Source organism: Fringilla coelebs, assembly GCF_963513975.1.
Source record: "Fringilla coelebs genome assembly, chromosome: 6".
Taxonomy (NCBI): domain Eukaryota; kingdom Metazoa; phylum Chordata; class Aves; order Passeriformes; family Fringillidae; genus Fringilla; species Fringilla coelebs.
The window spans coordinates 54127492-54145746 of record NC_140034.1 but is presented as its reverse complement, the minus strand read 5'-3'; the positions used below and the strand labels follow the sequence as shown (position 1 = coordinate 54145746).

General features: G+C 56.0%; 3 protein-coding genes across 3 annotated transcripts in view; 2 read left to right on the top strand and 1 right to left on the bottom strand.

Moving 5' to 3' along the window:
- Window positions 1–948: 948 nt before the first annotated feature.
- LOC311155179 (mas-related G-protein coupled receptor member H-like) lies at window positions 949–1866 on the bottom strand (the record flags this gene model as incomplete). Its single annotated transcript, XM_084208110.1, has 1 exon — window positions 949–1866. The coding sequence occupies one exon, from the start codon at window positions 1864–1866 to the stop codon at window positions 949–951; it is 918 nt and encodes a 305-aa protein (XP_084064236.1).
- Window positions 1867–3662: 1796 nt separating this feature from the next.
- RHOD (ras homolog family member D) lies at window positions 3663–5201 on the top strand (the record flags this gene model as incomplete). The annotated part of the gene is made up of 5 exons (XM_084207811.1): window positions 3663–3791; window positions 4287–4374; window positions 4592–4701; window positions 4789–4923; window positions 5034–5201. 5 exons carry the CDS (start codon window positions 3663–3665, stop codon window positions 5199–5201), a joined length of 630 nt encoding a protein of 209 aa, XP_084063937.1.
- A 1270-nt stretch (window positions 5202–6471) lies between these two features.
- KDM2A (lysine demethylase 2A) overlaps window positions 6472–18255 on the top strand; it is a 34421-nt gene continuing 22637 nt past the window's right edge. Inside the window, exons 1-3 of the mRNA XM_084208380.1 lie at window positions 6472–6581; window positions 6902–6929; window positions 8131–8235. Coding sequence (XP_084064506.1) covers window positions 6562–6581; window positions 6902–6929; window positions 8131–8235 — 153 coding nt within the window. The 5' untranslated portion in view covers window positions 6472–6561. The remainder of the gene's footprint in view (window positions 6582–6901; window positions 6930–8130; window positions 8236–18255) is intronic.

The window sequence follows — 18255 nt, the reverse complement described above, 5'->3', positions numbered from 1 at the left end:
CCCACCCCTCCCACCCCACCCTCCCACCCCACTCCCCATGCAGCCCACCCACCTCCCGTCCTTCCCATCCCTCCCAGCCCCGTGCCTGAGGCTCCAGTCCCTCCCCACGGGCTGCTCACCCCAGGCTGCCCCGGAAGGCTTTGGGGCCGTCTTTCCCTTGGAGATGCCCCTCCCCAGCTCCATCCCTGGTCTCCAGCCCCCCAGCATCCCTTTGAGATGCCCCTCCCCAGCTCCATCCCTGGTCTCCAGCCCCCCAGCCTCCCTTTGAGAGGGACAAGAGGCCACAGCGGGATGGATCCATCAGCGTTTATTGGGGAAGAGGAGCGTGGAATGGCCAAGAGTGGATACACTGCCGGGGATCCCGGGCGGAGCGGGGCAGGAGCGGGGCTGTCAGGGGCAAGGCGGTCCTAGAGGGGACGTCAGAGGGGATCGGGAAGGGTCCAGATGCCGGCAATCCAAAATATTCCCGCAGGAGGGCAGCAGAGCCCGACGGATCGCGCTCGGAGCGGACGCCAGGGGGAAATCTGCGGGAAGGGATGGGATGGGATGGCGTGGCATGGGATAGGTACAGGTAATAGGAAAGGGTAGCCGAGATGAGGATTGTCTGGGGATATGACTGTGGTGGGAATGCAAAGAGAATGGGGATGCAATGATGGATAGGGATAGGGATAGGGATAGGGATAGGGATAGGGATAGGGATAGGGATAGGGATAGGGATAGGGATAGGGATAGGGATAGGGATAGGGATAGGGACAGGGATAGGGATATGGATAGGGATAGACAGAACAACATGGATCAGTGGTATGAGAAAAGTTATGGAGAAGCTATGGGATGCATCCTGACTCACAGCTGCAGGAAGATGACCTGCAGGCCTGGCTGGGAGCGAGGGTGGGCAGCTAAGCATGAAGCCAGTGTGGGCAGCACGGCTGGTGGGACCACAGTGGTCTCTCAGCTGGACACTGTGGTGATCCCTGTCTCCTCAAAGACCCTCTGGAAGGCGATCTGGAGGGACACGATGGAGCAGTGCCTCCAGCAGCTCCCCACCAAGAAGTAGATGAAGGGGTTGATGCTACTGTTGATGCAGGCGAGCAGGAAAACAACCTGGGAGGACACAACGGTGGGGTTGAGCTGCTGAAGGAAATTCCAGAGGCTGAGGGGCACTCCAAAGATGAGGAAGAAGAGCACAGTGAGGAAGATAACGATGTAGAGCCTCTTGGGCTGACGTCTCCTGGAGCCACACTGGACCTTGATGAAGAGGATCACATTGGAGATGACCATGGGTGGAGCAAAGATGAGGAAGCTGAGGGCGTACATGGAGATGAGAGCCACCCGGCAGTGCTCGTGCTCGTGTGACAGGCACAGGGAGGTCACCACGACCATGACAGCGATGGAGAGGGCCCAGAGCAGGGCACACACCACCCATGAGAGGCGCTGGGGACGGCGGCAGCGGTACCAGAGGGGGAAGAGAATTGACCCACACCTCTCGATGCTGATGGCTGTCAGCAGGTACAGCCCCATGTTGTAGGAGAACAGCGACAGCAGGAGAAGGGACCTCAGGTACTTCAGGGACACGACAGTGGAGCAGGACACATCCTCCAGCAGGTAGAGCAGGGAGGAGGGGACCATGAAGAGGAGGAAGGTGAAGTCAGCGACGGCCAGGTTGAGGATATAGACAGTGATGGGGTTCCTGCGGATGTGGAATCCCAGGAGCCAGAGCACAGCCACATTCCCAGCCAGCCCACAGAGGCAGATGAGCAGAGTGACACCGTCTATGGCCACATCGGTGACATTGATCCCACAGGAATCATCTCCTTCAGTGTCCATCAGGGGAGATGAGGGAGGTGGGGACGTCTGGTTGAACTCCATGGTGGAAGGTGGGATGTGGTCCCCAGCTGTGGTCAGAGCAGAGGGGGGTTAGTGGGACCCCGGGGGATGTGAAGGGAGGAGGTCCCGGTCAGGTGGCACAACAGGGCTGGGGAAAGGGGAGCCATGGGATGGCTGGGGGTGAGGTGAGGGCAGAAGGAGGGTTGGATCAATCCAGTCATCCTGACTGAGGACAACCATGGGAGCAGTGAGAGGGGCTTTGGGGGCATCCAGGGAGAAACAAGCAGTGCCCACGGCTGGACTCTGGTCCCGATCCCCTACCTTTCCTTGGAGCCAACCTGTTGGTGTGTCCAAGCAGGGCACCCTCCCTCCCTCCGGTGCTCCTCGCCACGGTCTTCTCCAGTGAGGAAAACTGCAGTCTCCACGTCCTCAGAAGCTCCAAGCAGCCTATTTGTCCCCAGATAAAGCTGCTTTTTGGGGCGTTTCTGCACAATCACGGGTCAGGCACTGAGAGCACTGGGCAGTTGCACACAGGCTGCCTCTTCTCCCATCAAAATTCTGTTGGTCTTGCGGGAAAGGAAATGTTTTGTCCGAGCAAATACCCCAGAGGATGAACACTGCAGCAGTTATATCTCACTGTGAAAGAATCTTGATGCTTTTAGGATTCAACCTGATATCTCATTAGACTGGTAATTGCCACCTTCCTAATTGTTTGATAGTGCTCCAGCCTCCTCTCCCCATCCTGCCCTGATGCTGGCATCCTTCTGAGATTGTTCATTACCGCATGCATTTGCCTCCCAGAGTGAGAATCCCTCTCCACCGACTTCATCCTGCACCAGGCCCGGGTGAGAATTTGGAATTTGTTGTCTGAGCCATCACTCTGGATTCACTCCAATTGGTCTGGGGGCTCCAGAGCCCTCCTGGACCAGCTGGCACTCACTGAGAGAGCCTGGAGAGGCTGGTGGCAGTGGGGGTGGCAGGGGACGGCACACACAACCTCACATCCCTCCCTGCAACCCTACACAAGAAGCACCCATTCACCCCACCAAAGTTTTGGGGTGGCAGAAGAGGGGAGGGGAGAGGGTCTTGGGCACCTCCAGACGGGGGCATGGGGGACATCACTGCTGGGATGGCATGTCCCTGAGCAAAGCGGGATGTCCCCGCCTGTCCCACCCATGCTGGAATCACTAGGAAAAGACAGGAGCTGGGTGGCTGCCCCCTCACCCAGGTGCTGCTGAGCTGGGTGCCAGGGACAGAGAGTCCGGCAGGGCCGGGCTCGGCATGGCACAGCCGGGGTGTGACAGCCGGGGTGGCAGTGACAGCGGGGCCAGGGCAGTGAGTCACCCCCCCGTGCCTCGCTCCACCCCTGGACTTTGCCTCCCGCGGATGCTCAGAGCAATAAATCCCAGGCTCGGAGGCGGGAATGGGGCGCCGGGGAGGGCACAGGAGTCCCATCCCTGGGGGCTGCGCCGTGCAGGGGGATCTGCACGAGCGGGATTGGGATGGGGAGTGGGATCAGGAGCGGGACAGGGATGAGAGGGTGCCTGAGGCAGCGGGCAGGAGTGCGAGGGAGCGTCACACAGGCAGGCAGGACATGCAGGTGGCAGTGTGACGCTTGTGCACCGCGCGGACCTGCCGGGAGAAGGTCACCTGTGCGCCAGGACACCTGTACGTGTGTCCCGGCCACTGTCACCGCCGCGGCCACAGCCCCGTGGCGGGCGGGCCCGGCGGGCGGGTGACAGCCGCACCCTGGACCGGGCGGGTGCTTCCCGCCTCCCTGTCCCCATCCCTGTCCCCGCCGAGGCCACTCGGGCTCCGTGGCCTCACCGGACACCCCCATGCAGCGGGAGCGCGGGGAGCAGAGCCCAGGAGCCCCCGAAACCGAGGTCAAGGCTGTCATCGTGGGGGATGGCGGCTGCGGGAAGACATCACTGCTGGTGGCCTTCGCCAAAGGGGACTTCCCCAAGGTACCGGGATGCCTGTCCCCTGCTGGGTGGGTGACTGTCCCCGTGTGTGTGGGGTGGTGACTGGCCAAGGGCGGTGGGACAGACACGGTGGCAGCAGCGGGGCCGTTTGAAGTGGGACATGGGGACAGGGGGGGACAGGGGTGGCCCAGCCTGGGCCTGATGGGGGTCTGTGACACCTCTGCCTCTCTTGCAGAGTCTTGGGGGGGAGCAGGGTTTGTCCCTTGGTGAGGGCACATAAGGGACTCAGGGAGTGCAGGGAAGGGGGGCAGCCACAGAGACCCCAGAACCCCTGTCCTGAATCCCCAGGCCCCCCTGGGGCATCCATGTGCCCTGGGACGGGGGACAAGGGTGGTTCCCATCCCACTGCCCCAGGGAGGAAGCACCATTTCCCACTCCCTGCTTCCCTCCCCGTGCTCTGTTCTGTCCCCACTGGGGTCCCCTCCATCGCTGCCCCCCACAGCTGCCTGTGTGACCTGTGTCCCTGTCCCCTGGCAGGTCTATGTCCCCACCGTGTTCGAGAAGTACACAGCATCCCTCCAGGTTGCCGGCAAGCCCGTGAAGATCCACCTGTGGGACACAGCAGGTGGGACAGCAGGGGACAGCCAGGGCAGTTGTGCCCCCACTCTCCCTCTCAGGCGTTTGGGGTGCCCCACGTGCGTGGTCATGCCTTGGAGGGGTGTCCCCTCCAAGGGCTCCCCATGACCATGGCAGAGGGGGGGTTGACCCACAGCCATCCCCACAGATGTCACTTTCATGGTCCCAGGCTGGTGTGTATAATGGTTTCCTTCTCCACCCTGCAGGACAGGAAGACTATGACAGGCTTCGCCCTCTGTCCTATTCAGATGCCAACGTTGTCCTCATGTGCTTTGATGTCACCGACTCCAACAGCTTTGACAACATCCTAACAAAGGTAACACAGCCCCGGGGGTGCTGCCTGTCCCTTTTCCCCATCCCTGGGTGGCACGTGCCCATCCCGGGGTGACGTGTCCCCTCACAGTGGTACCCGGAGGTGAACCACTTCTGCAAGGGGGTCCCGGTGCTGCTGGTGGGCTGCAAGACGGACCTGCGGCAGGACCAGGAGGTGCTGCAGAAGCTGAAGGACGGACGGATAGAGCCCGTCTCCCGCCAGCAGGTGGGTGTACCTCCCGGTGACACGGCACGGCACAGGACAGGGGTGGTCCCGAGCGCGGGATAGTGCGACAGCGGGGTCCTGGGGAGGTGTGACTCTGTGTGTCCCCGCAGGGAGAGGCCATGGCCCGGCAGGTCCGCGCCGTGTCCTACATGGAATGCTCGGCCAGGTACCAGGATAACGTCAGGAACATCTTTGTGACAGCCTGCAATGAAGCCATCAGTGCCGCCCGCCGGAGGCAGCGCAAGGCGGGATCCAGGAGGGTCTGCGCGATCCTCTGAGCCCCCCGGCTCAGCACAGCCCTCCAGGATCTCCTGCTGTCCCCGAGCTCCGACTGCACCGCGGCTGCTGCCGCACCTCTGCCTCTGCCTCCGCCACCGGAGTGCCGCTGCCGCCCTCCCGACCAGGGGCTGGCACCACCAGTCACCGCGGGGTGACAGCAGGAAAGCATTCCTGGCATGAACTGTCACGCCTCCATCCCAGAGATCCCCTTTCCCGCTGGGGATGCCAGCGTCCTGTCCCTGTCCCGCCAGGAATCCCAGCGTCCTGTGCCACCATGGCTGCCAGCACCCCCTGCCAGCCCGGCTCTGGGGACAAAGAACTGATCTGGGGGCTCCCCTTCCTGCTGGCAGGCCAGCGCCGGAAGGTGACACGGGGTGACTGCAGGGCCATCTTCTGCCATTAAAGTGACACAAAACTCATCGGCGTCAACGGTCCCTGGGGCAGGAGCAGCCCCTGCACAGCCCGGGGGCGTCGGGGACTCCGGGTGGGTGTTGGGGACATGGTGAGGGTGTTGGGGACATGGTGTGGATGTCGGGGACATGGTGTGGGGGGTGTTGGGGACATGGTGTGGATGTTGGGGACATGGGTGTGGATGTTGGGGACACGGGTGTGGGTGTTGGGGACATGGTGTGGATGTCGGGGACATGGTGTGGGGGGTGTTGGGGTCCCGCCATGCGCCCAGGGTGGCTGAGAGACCACCGGGATGGGGTCACCATCTGATTTTGGGTTGAGGTGTGTGTGAGAATGTGTCCAGGTGTGTGGTGCACATAAAGGTGTATACATAACATATGTATAGTTATATATATATGTTTTTATATACATACTACTATATAATGTATATCTAACTCTACAGTTAATTTATAACCATCCACATCACTATATTTATGTTATATATCACTGCATATAGTTAGGCTGTAACTATCTATAGAACTACGTATAGTTTATAAAAACATTGTTTATAGTGTTTGACTAAGGAGTGGATGCAGGTACCTGCCGGTGTCTCTGCATTCACACCCCCATACAGGCGTGCACAGCCGTGGGGGCACCGGCGAAGCCCTCGGGGACATCGAGGGACCTCACGGCGGGGCGTTTTGGGCCACTAACCCCCCAAAATCCCACCGGGGCTCCCCTCTCCGGCCCCCCCCGCCAGGGGCGCGGCCACACGGTGGAGGGGGCGTGTTCATGTGAGGGGCGTGGTCAGTGCGGGAGTGGGCGTGGTCGGGCCCTAGACGCGCGCGCGCGGGGCGGGGCGGGGCCGGGCTGGGGAGTGCACGGCGCACGCGCGGGTTGTGGGGGGGCCCGTGCGCGCGGCGCGTGCGCGTGGCGTCGGTGTGTATGTGAGGCTCTGACGGGTTCAAAATGGCGGCGGCGGCTCCTGTGTGAGGAGGGGGAACCGCGTCCCGGCCGGGGGGCGGCGGCGCCGGGGGGGCACCGCGCGGGCGGGACGGGGCGGGCGGCGCCGGCGGAGCCCCGGCACTCGGCGGCGGGAGGGGTGCGGTGGTGGTGGTGGAGGCGGCGGCGGCGGTGGCGGGGGGACGCGGGCCGCGGCGGCGGGGGGCGGCCGGCGGGGCTGTCAGCGCCCGCTGCCCGCGCCGGGAGCGGCGGGGCCGGGGGCGCGGCGGGGCCGGGGCGCGATTGCTGCTGACCGGGGGGTTCCTCCTCCTCCGTCTGTTCTGTTCCCCCCCCGTGCCGACGGTAGAAGAGGACAAAGGCGCAGGAGAGACCTGGTGAGCACCGCGGGGTCACCGGCGACCCCCGAGTTTGTGCGGGGCCCCGGAGCGCGGCCGGGCGGGAGCGGGCGCGGGCGGGTCTTCCCTTGCCGGGCCCCGGGAGGCCGCGTCGGGAAGTTGAGGAGGGGGCGGCGGGTGCAGGCTGACAGCTCCCCGGGGACCGTCCCTCCCTCCCGCCTCCCGTCCTGCCCCGGCGGGGGCGGGCTGGGGTGGCCCGGCGGGCCGGGGGTGGCCCTCTCCCCCGCGGCGGGGCCGGCGCGCTGAGCTCCGCTTGTCCGGTTGTTTATAAACAGAGTTCAGCAAGTGTGGGGAAGCTGCCTCCCTCGGCCGAGCCGGGAGTCCTGGTGCCGTGGTACCAAGGGAGGCAGGGGTGGGGAAGGTGCTGGCGGGACTGGGAGTGCTCGGCTGTCGAAGCCGGGGGTCGGGGAGGAGCAGGATGGAGCGAGTTCTCCCTACGTGGTCGTAGCGGTTCTGTAACACTGCGAGGGGGATGGCGGATCCTCTTCCTCGATCCTCTTCCCCGATTCTCCTCCCCGAAGGTCTGATTTAGGCATAGTCCTGGGGATTAAGAGGCGTGCCATACCCAGGCTTTGGTTGGTTTCTGTCCCTTTAAAAAAAAAATGTAGATGCCATCTGACGCCTTGGGAGGTTTTCCCCGGTTGGTGTGTGGTGTCACAAGGTGGCACATTTGGAGAGCATTTAGGTCTCCTCCAGCTAGGAGTTAGATCCCTAACTGCTTCCCTGCTTGGGTGCTGTATGTAGGAGAAATCCCATATGCCTCCCCAGATCATGGGACATATCCTGTTCCACTGTAGTTTCTCCCAGGTGCCACAGTACAGGATATCCCAAGGACAGTGATTGTGTTGTTTGGAGAAGTTGGCTCTCCAGTGTTTAATTTTGGAGAAGCCAGAGTTTGGCAGCACTTTCCCTGTTTTTTATCCCACTGTGGGCCAGAGGAGCTGCTGGTGGTAGTGTGGAGTCAGGGTGGGAGACCTGCAGCTCCTGTTGTGTTACAGAAGAGCTGGTGAAGTCGTTTACCCTGACATTTATTCTAGCAAGCCTTCGAGGTTGGAGTGGGCTCATCCACTGGGTTCTCTCAGCCGCCAGAGCGGGGTGGGGCTGGCCCCAAAAGGAGAAGGGAAGTGAGGGGTGTGGGTGTCCCTGTGCCCTTTTTCACTGTTTGCCTCTGTCTTCCAAGGAGGAAGAGGACGACGACAGCAGTCCTGGCGTGTCCTTCTCACTCTCTTCTGAGGAGTCGGAGATGGAGCCCGAGGAAGAACGGATCCGATACAGCCAGAGACTGGTCAGTAGTGGCCTTGGAACAATCCTATTCCAGGCTTGGTTCTCTTGCAGCTGGAGAGGGGAAAGGCTTTTCCTGGCAGCAGGATTGAGCAACCCTAACAGGCTGGTGGTGGATGGATGCAGCCTGCACAGAGGTGTGGGCTTGGCTTTGATGGCTTTATGCATCCTTTTGTGTTACTGAGTTTGTCCTAATGATGGAAATTTGGCTGCTGAGCTCTGGAAAGGGGGATTGGAGGCTGAAGCTGGGGAAGGAGCTTTGGGATAGGAACATGAAACTGGTGTCCGTGTAGTTTCTGTCCCAACAGCTTTTTTTCTGTGTGTCTGTGTCAAGCAGAGGACCTGAAAACACTATGTGTTACCAGTCTTGATTTGAGTGGCTGTGAAAGCTGAGGGAACCAGCTCCAGCTTCAAGCTCTAGTTTTCCTGTGCCTCTTTCCAGTGTTTTCTTCTGAAGGGAGCTGTTCTAGCATTCAGGTCCCAGTCAGGCCCTGTCAGGAGCTCTGGTGTTTGTGCTGGGACTGCATGAATCCTATGGTCTGGGAATTGGGCTGGGAACAGCTTGGGAGCAACTGGTCTTAGAGTCTGAGGTGATATTTCCAGAGATCCCAGGGAGGGAGCAAAGCTGCTGTGTCTCCCACACTGTTGTGAGGCAGTTGCAAGCCCCCAGGGAGGGCAAGTGGCAGCTCTGTGGTGGAGTCCCTCTCTGAGTCACAGCAGTGCCTGTACCCTCACCTTCAAGGCGCTGCCCATAAAGGTGAATCCTTATCCTTTAATTCTCTGGAATCATTTGATGTGAAGCTGTGTGGTTCTTGGCATTAAGCTTTGTCCTCAAGATGAGCAGTTCTGGGTGCTGGGGAGTTCCCAAGTGCTTTGGTGGATGTTTTAATTTGGCATCAGCAGCAGTCCCACCTCCTCCCTCATCCTGACACATTTATTCCCACAGCTGTGGAGGATGCAGCTCAAGGTGCTGATTTGACTGGGTAGTGATCCAGGAATAACCCAAAACATCTGGATAAAGATGTGGCAGGTGAAGGGGGCTATCAGCCAGGAACGTGTCAGTTCAAAAATGCTTATCATCTCTCAAATAAAAGTCAGGAGGAGCTGGTGTCCTGGTGCAGGTGGGCTGGGCTCCAGCAGAATGTGCTAAGCTGGATAAATGCCTGCAGGCTGATGAGCTGCGTGCTTAAGGGGTTTGGGAAGGCACATGGGCAGCAGGGTGAGGCTCACCTGGACTTGTGTGGCCTCATGTGCGAGTGTTGTCTGTGCTGGCCTGAGGCCCAGGGAGGAGGCATGACCCCTGTGTGGTGGGTGAGGCTTAACTCCTGCCATGCTTTTCCCGGAAACTTCCAGCTCATTATGTGCTCCTGCTGTGTCAGTGATGCTCTCTTGCTGAAGGACCCTTAAAAGATGATTATTTTTCTTCTGTAGAGTGTGATTTGACTTAGTCGAATATCCCACATATGTTTTGGACTTGGGAGCTGGGTTAGTAAGCCTAAATGGGAAGTTCCAAGTAGGGAAGCAGTGAGCTGGTGGTACAGTGTGTTTCTGCTGCTGTCAGCTACGTTTCTGGTGTGTGGCTGGGGCTCAAATAGCAAAAAATAAATGTTTTTTAAAAAACCAATCCAGGTGTGATAGTAGTTCTACCGGCTAAACAACCTGAACCAGAACAGTTTATGGTGGTGAAGGAGCTGAATTAATTGTGTGGTTTGATGGTACCAGCTGAGATGGCAGAGGCAGTTCGTTCTCTGGTGTGTCAGGTAATCACACTGACAGCATCTTTTTCCTGACTAGTTTCTCTTGGGACGTAAAGGAAATCTTGAGTCTTCTGTGTTATTTTATTTAGTTTGCACTAATGTTGCCTTCCCCTGATTCAACAAAAATCTGATGTGTGTCTGTTTTGTGAATGAATTTATCAGTGTTGGTGAAAGATCTGGGTTTGGAGGAGAATTTCACCTCTGCTTCAGGTGTGGTCATGTTCCTGCAGGAATTCTCTGCTGGGTCACATATGTCTGTGTGGCACAGTGGCACTTTGATTGGATGAACTGTACTTTCTTCCTAGTTCAGGCTCTGCATCCATGACTCCCAGGATAACACAGGCCTTGGTGAGTTGCTCTAGACTCAGGGATATCTTGGGAGGATGTCCTGCACCCATCCAAGACCATCTGTGGGAGAAGCTGTGTCCTGGTGAGCTCTGGGAGGCTCACACAGGCAGTGGGTGATGCTGAGTGTGGAGAGGACACAGAGGAGCAAGTTATGGGCTATCCATGCTCCTCACCCAGAGACTGGGAGCAGTGGAGATGGGACTTGCAGGCACTGTGGAGTAGTTTCCTGCTAATTCCATGTGAGTTTTGTTCTGCCCAGCTCTGTAATGAGGCAGTTCTTGGGCAGTTCTTGCTGAGGTGCCAGCATTTCAAGCTGGAGTTGTGTGTTTTGTAGGCCCTTAACCAAGGAGCTGAAATGCTCTATTGTGTCCTGAGCCTGAATGACACTCCAGCCCTGGCACTAACAATGCTATGGTCCCTCTCTGAGACTTGGAAGTCTTTGCTGGCTGTCACTGGGTGGTTGCACCCAGCCCATGTCACACCAGGCCATCGGGCTCCCCACGAGGAGCCTGGACTCCTTAAAGGCTCTGGAGATAAAGATACATTGGCCTGCTGCTCACAGAGGCTGCCTGCCCTTCTGCAGAACAGTCCTGCCATATTCCTGGGTGTTGGAAGTGTGAGGAAATCTCACCTTCTGCCTGCTCCAGGGCTCATTTTGGCAGGCCTGTGCTGTGAACTGAGACTAGCAAGGCCCTGTGAATTGCACGCTGGGATTAGCACATTACCACAGTGCTGCCATGTGCTTGCAGTGACAATGTTCAGGGTGAGAAATGAAGGGCAGCAGCACTGGATCACTTCAGAATGACTTGGGAGCACAGCAGGGGAGTGCCATTATCCAAAGGACAAATCCTGCTCATCACAGCCTTCCCAGCAGTCTGTATCTCAGGGTGTGGTTCCCAGTTAGGATTGCCAGGGTGGCAGAGCTGGTTGAAGAGGTTTTCTTCGCTCCCTCAGTGAGTGCTCTGGGAGCTGATGGCCCTGAGGTGAACGCTGCCTCAGGGAATTGTGCATCATGCCCTGCATGAAAGTTGGCAGGGGGAGGCATCTAGTCCCAGCTGTTGTCTGTGCTGGGGTAGTGAGCAAACCTGATGGGGATGGAAGTCTGAGATGGGGAGACAGGGTGGGGAAGGAACCTCTTAAACTGGCTCTGCTGCTGGAGAGAGCCTGAGGAGGAGCCTCACCCTCCCTGGGGGGGCTCTGTGGGCTGAGCCACAGCTCCTGCTGGGGTGTTGGGCCCAAGTGACCATCCCTGGCTGGGTGCAGTGTCACCTTATTTTGGCTGTGGGAAGAGTTGTGACACCCATGAAGGGAAATGGGCTTGTGGAGCAGGAGACCGAAGTGCTGTGGGTGCTGGAGAATTAGGGAGGTGAGAGGGGAGCTGAGGGGTGAAGTGCTCTATCGCATGGTCTGAGGCAGTCAGTGTCCTGCCTTAGCACTGCCCTGCCCTCTGGTCAGATCCTTGTGTGAAATTTGAGAGGAGGCTCTGCTTGTCCCTACCAGCCAGAAGCAGAGGCCTCTCCTGTAAACAGCAGTTACCAAACCTGCCCTTACATGTCGGTGTCCATACTCTCCCCTGAGGGAGTTCAGATGGGCTTTGCGGCATGTGGAGCCATCAGCTGGGGGATGAAGCCTGGGGAGTGTGCCGGACAAGGTTTTTCTTACAGCCCTGCGTGCTGTGGAGTGATCCCAGCTCGGCCCATGCCTGAGGGATGGCACTGCTCGTTCTGACCAGTGCCCAGAGTCCCAGCAGCTGGAATCTTGTGGTTTCCAACTTGTTTGTGTCCTTTCTGCAGGGTGGATGGGGTGATAGTTCAGGACACAAGTTGTAGGACCAGGAAGGTCCACACATGATGACAGGACACTTGTGACAGTTTTTCTCACAGGACAGGAATAAATTGAGGGATCAATGGCCTCAAAGCTGAGAGAGGGAGGTTAGGGGCAGCAAGCTTTGGGCTGTCTGTGTCAGATAAGATAGGAAAGAGGAGGATGCAGCTTCCTACCTTTCCTGTGTTGCTTCATCTTGAGTGTTTCACAGTATCCCAACGGTGGGATGTGAGGAGCAATCCCATCAAGTTCAGCCCAAGTTCTGGTTTCTCCTGTAGAGCTGCTCACTGCCAGGTAATGATCCCTGGACATTGCTGGTATTTGTCACCCCCAGGTACTGGGGGGTGACAGGCCAGTCCTGCTGCATACTGGCTTTCCTAGGGCTGCTCCCACTCATTTGGGATTCACATGAGTGCACTGGGGTGACCCTGCCTGTGTTGCTCCCTGCAGACACTGAGCATGGGATGAGCCCCAGGCACTAGGTGAGAATTTGGATGTTTTTACATCACCTTCTCCCTCTTTCCCACATTTGAAATGTGACACTGGCCATTCCTGTCAAGCCAAGCTCCTTCCTGGAGTTCCTCTGTGCCCTGTGTGAAACCCATCCTGGCCAAATGTCCCTGGTCTGCTGGACACACCTCAACTGCCCGGTCTAGACAGGACCTGGGCAAGGGAGGTAATTAATCTCTCCCACATGCCTCAAACTGGAGGCACTACAAATGAGTCATTCCAAGTGACCCAGGTGTAATAAATGAGCTCTAAATAATTCAGGGGCTGTTCAGATTTGGTCTGGGCAGGGCTTTGGTGGAAGCTAGCAGCAACTGAAGGCTATTCTTGGAAAGCTTTAGAAATCCCTTTGAGCACTTAGATCCTGCCAGATGCATGACTGTGCTGGTCCCTGGAAGAATGCATCCCCGAAACAAGTGGATGCTGTTCCCTGTCAGCAGAGAGGGATGCAGGAGGTAAATATCTGCTGGATTCTTACTGTCCCAAGCCTGGCTGTGCCCTGAGTGTGTCCTGGAAGCTGCAGTGCTGATTAAGCAAGGAGCCAAAGACCACAGAAGCACTTTAAGTTACTTGTGAGTTACCAAACAATCTCTGCAGGCTTCATTTACATTCCTGTAATAAGCAGGAATAAGTTTTCCCAGGGTTATCCCAGCTGGAGGTGACACTGACAAGTCAGGAGAGCAGTCCCTGTATCCCCAGTGTCTTTTTAGTTATGTCAGGAGGCAGCCAGATTTGCAGGTCACTGGCTGGGTTTGAGGGAGGAAGGGTGCATGTGGGAAAGTGGTGATGTGCTCAGAAAGTGGAGAAACAAGGTGCTGCCCTAATGTTGTCCTCTGAAAATATATAAAGGAATCAGTTCCCTCCAGGATGAGATTTCTGGTGCTGCTGCTGAGGGAAGAGTGTTGGTGTTTCCAGAGGAGGAAATGATGGCTGAGCCTTTAGGGGCTGTGAGGAGCTTTGGTGTTGTTCCTCCCTTTCCACAGTGGCCTGCACTCCCTGTGCTGCTGATGCTCCCTGTTTACCTCTTTTCCCAGTTCTTGGCAGCCAGGTGGGGAACATCCATAGCTGGCTGTGGGTGTTGCTTTTTGCCACTTCAGGTGGTTCAGGTGAACCTGGTGACAAAGTGTATCCTGGGAATCCATGATGGGGCAAGAGGAGGAGGAGCTGTTGGACAGGAGTTCTGTCCGATTCGTGTGTCCATGCTTGTGCATCTCTGTTGCTGTAGCAACAGCACTGGGAGTAAACAGCAATGAGCTGGCTTTCCAGGGATTCTGAATCCCTCTGGCTGTTCCAGGAACTTGGACCAGAGAAGTTTTTGGGCTGAGATCTGCTCAGGGTTGCAGGGTGGTAGATTTTCCATATTTTAACCATTGCTCTGTACACGTAAGAGTTTTATTCAAGCTGCCCCCAACACTCTTTTAGGTCAAGGAGGAGGCTCTGTGAGCTTTTTTCATGCTGGTCCTCAGGGCTGGGAGCTGAGTGCACAATCCTGTTGTGTTTTAGCCAGTCCTGACGGAGTTTGGGAGAAAATACCGCTTGAGAAAAGTCCTCCTTGTTCTTCCATGCACCCCTGGCTCCTGGGAGCTGTAATCTTGGGATAGAGCTGAGGCAGCTGGAAGTGGAAAGGAGAGGGCTGGCAGTGCATGCTCCTTTAAGGTCAGGCTGCCTCAGTGTCTTTAATTTGCTGTGCATAAATATTTCCATGTGTCACTGAGCCCCTTTGCCCCATTTGGAGTAAGGAAGGGACAAGTGCTGGGCTCCTTATGGAGGAGAGGGGGAGGGAGTGTGTGCAGGGCTGGTGTAACACAGAGTCCAGAGGAAATATCCTTCTAGTAGCTGGATTCCCACATTGTCCATGTTCCTCCCAATGGCTCTGGGCTGTTTTCCCTCTCCCGGAGCATCATCAGCCCCATAGCCTGCAATGCAGCCAGCCTGCTGCTGTTCCCTTTAAAAAACAGTGTCAGCTGAGCAGGAATTGCAGTGCAAACCTCAAAGCTTCCTGCGTTTTTGTTATTCCAGTACTCCTGTGGTCCAGCTTCTCTCAGGTTGGGTGATGGGACAAAACTGGCAACAGGTTTTGGCAGAGCTGGGTTGGAACATTGAGAAATTTGGAGGGTGAGCACTTCCCTCAATAATAAAACAAAGGATAAAAAAATCCAAGCTAGCCCTGTGATCTCTCAGTGTGCTGGAGACAGAGAGGTCCCCAGCAAGGAATGAAGTCGCTCAGGGCTGGCCTGCTACTGCTGCATCAGCTGCACCTCTGAGTGCATATGGCTCTGTCTGTCCCTTGTCCTGGGTCTCTGTGGGTCTCCCTCCTGGTCTGTGTGGGCTCAGTGGTAGGAATATGGATTAAATGTATATCATTTTCAAGCCAGCCTTTTTTGGAGCAGTTTGGTCTATTATGTTCCATTTGGGGGGGATTCTGTTGCCTTCCTGCACAAAGCAAAAGGAGGAGCAGAGCTGGTGCTGCTCATCTACCTCACTGCATAGGGCACGTGCTGGGGACACCTGACAGGGAAAGGGCTGCACACAGGATTTTTTCCTTGGATTTCTTCTGATTGGGAAGGGGTGGGATGTAATTCAAGGGGTTTTCTCAGCCTTCTCCAGAAATGGGAGGGCTGAATGCCAAAGGATGGCTTTCAGTACTGAGGGTTAGTTTTCAGCCTTGAAATGGTGTGGAGGGTTTGATGGTCCTTTAAGAGCTTCTCCAGGCTTGCATGGAATCCAGGTAGGATTTCTCCTGATGCCATGGCTGGTGGTGGAAATGGGCAGTCTGGGGGTTAGCAGTGCCATCAAAGCCCGTGGGGACAGTGGCTGTGTGTGACAGAGGCTGCAGGTGACTGGAGTGAGGAGCTGTAGCCTTTCGTAGGAGCAGCGCTTCCTTTTTGGGATTGCTGCCAGAGCTGCCCATCTGTGGTCTGATCTAGCATGTTCCTCTGCCTCATGGTTTTGCTGCTGTGACTGGTCAGTCTGTGGTTTAGGAGCAGCTGTGGAACTCTTCTTAGCCCCTCTATGCTCCCTCCCCACCTGCCTTGCTCCAATTCCTCAATTACTCCTCGTGTACATTCAATTTTGTAACCCAAAAGTGCAAACCAAAGCGTTCTCCCCGGTCATTCTGAAATGCTGCCAGCCTTGCTCGTGATAGGAATCCCTCCTGTAGCTAGGAAGCCTGGAAGGGCTCCAGTTTTGTGTAGATCCTGTTTGCTCCTCAGCCTGGTGCTTTGAGTCTGTCTTTGTCCAGAGATGTGCCACCTGGGATACACCCATTCAGCACTCCAGCTTTTGAGAGAATTGGGAGGTGGTGAGGGGCATTAAACCTGAGTTAAGCTCAGTGGTTCCTCTTGTCCTGGGTCTCTCAAGGGGATTGTGCCTGTTCTTTAGATCCTAAGTGGTGCCTCCCATGTCTGGGGGAGCGGGGAGTCCAGGGTTGAAGGTGGGAGAGGCACAGAGGGCAGGAACCTGCTGCCACTGTGCTGTGCTGGTGCTCCAGAGCTTACAGCCCAGTCCAGGAGCTGAAGTGGGAGGTGCAGGCTTGGAGGGGAGAGGGATATAGAAAGGAAAAGCTCTTGTGCTTAAGATAAGCAGTGACCTGGCAGGCTGCTGATTGGGTGTCATAATCTTAGTGCCTTGGTTCTTCACACTCTATCTGGAAACACTGGCAAGGGAGGATCTTCCCTGCATAGCCTGTTCTGGCATTGGTACCTGCTGTGCCCTGGGTCTGTCTGATCACAGCCTGGCTGCTTCCCTGCTTGTCCATCCTCCTGTCAGGCTGCCTTGTGTCTTCCTGGGGAAATGGATGTTGTTCTTCCCATTTTGCCACTGCTGAAATTGCTGGGGATTCTCAGCACAAGGTCTCAGAGGCAGAATTCTGGGCTTGCCTCTGGTACTCACTGGAGATCAGAACACCCATTGAGATATTTGAATGTTGCGTGTCTGAATTTATCTAGGCAAGAGCACAGTTTGCTGTAAAAACATGTGAGAAGTTAAATTCCTTAACTGAGGAGAGTTGAGCTGGTTGATTTATTATCAATTTGGGTGCATTTCAGCAGAGTAAACCTGCAAAGGGATGGGGTAAGGAAGAAATGCACTGGTAGATCACACTGTTCTGTGGATACGCTGGGAGCCAGGGGGAAGTTAAAACCTGCAACAAGGGGATTTTGGGATTGGAAATGGAGGTGAAACTTTCTGGGCTCTTCATGTCAAAGGAACAGAAGAGAGTTGTAGGATGCTTTGCACAGGCAATCTGCTCTGGAAAGACAACAAGCAGAGGGAGAGGAAAAGCAAGAGGGGTGCTTTGGTCTCCTGAGGGGGAAGGAGCTGTGGCATAGCAGGAAGAGGCTCCTGGTGACTGGAAGATGGAGCTGAGGGAGGGGATGGCAGCAGACAGGACAGGAAGTGACTAAAATACTGTGGTGTGTGTTGGTTGTTGGTTTCACTCTTTAAATACATGAGGCTTTTTCAGCGAAAGGACGGCTTGTTCTTTTTTTCAAATGTGACCTTGTACTCGTTCTTCCCTCAAAAAAACCTCACAGGAGAGGAGTTTTCTGGCTCTCTTCAGCTGACTGTCAGCTCCTTTGCTGTTAGAGGGAGCTGTGCTCCATGGAGGCAGCACTTGCTGATGGAAAGAGGTTTCCAAGAAAGGGTTTTGGAGAGTGCTGCTGTAGAGATTCATGAAGCTCTTTCCCTGGAATCTTTGGTTGAAGGAGAATGCAGATGAAAGAATCAGAATAGAAGGAATAGCTGTCAGCAGGATTAATATTCATACTTCCTATTTCCTCCATTAATTGAATGGTACCCAGGAGGGTCAGAAAGAAATGGTGAAGGACAGCTATCTTAGGTGGGAATTGCTGGCTGTCTGGTCTTGGAGGGTGAATAAAGTGCCTTTATCTTGACCCTGCCTGACACAGAGAGAAAAGGTTTGGACCAGTTGTCAGTTCTTCCTTAGTAAAACTCTCAGCAGGATGAAAAATGCCTGAATCCTAAGAGAAAGCTGGGAAAACAAAGTGATATTTAAATATTGCTGCTTAATACTGAATGCTGAGATTGTCCTACAGATACTGTAATGTGCCTCACTCTGTGCCCTTGCTTCTCTGGAGCTGAACTTCACCCAGAACGTTGTCACAGGTGGCAGTTTTGGGGACATCTGCTGATCTCATTTTAGGAAGCTGCGTCCCAGGCTGAACTGGTTGATACTGGAAGGTCTCCCAATAGTGGAGTCACTCCCAGGAAGAAGCAGTTCTAGTCTAAGCATCCGGGACTGTGAGTTGCTTATGTTCTCTGGATGGGCTGTAGGAATGTGCTGGGAAGGGATACTCAGCCAAGCCCCATCCCTAGCACAGGCTGTGGGACAAGGGTAGCCAGCTCTTCCTGGGAAGAAGTCAAACTTGGTGCTGTCTGAAGGATTGGCACAGCTCTGTGCATGCAATAGTGGCTAGGTAAGGTTGGTATTAGTTTGTCATGGCTTTGCAGTTGTCACCTGTAGCCAGTTATTTATCCAGGCAGCAATTTCCTGTGTGGCACTTCAGAAGAAAGGGGGTTTTGGGGCATCCACTGAGCACATCTGTCCTCGTACAGAGACCCAGTTTGGG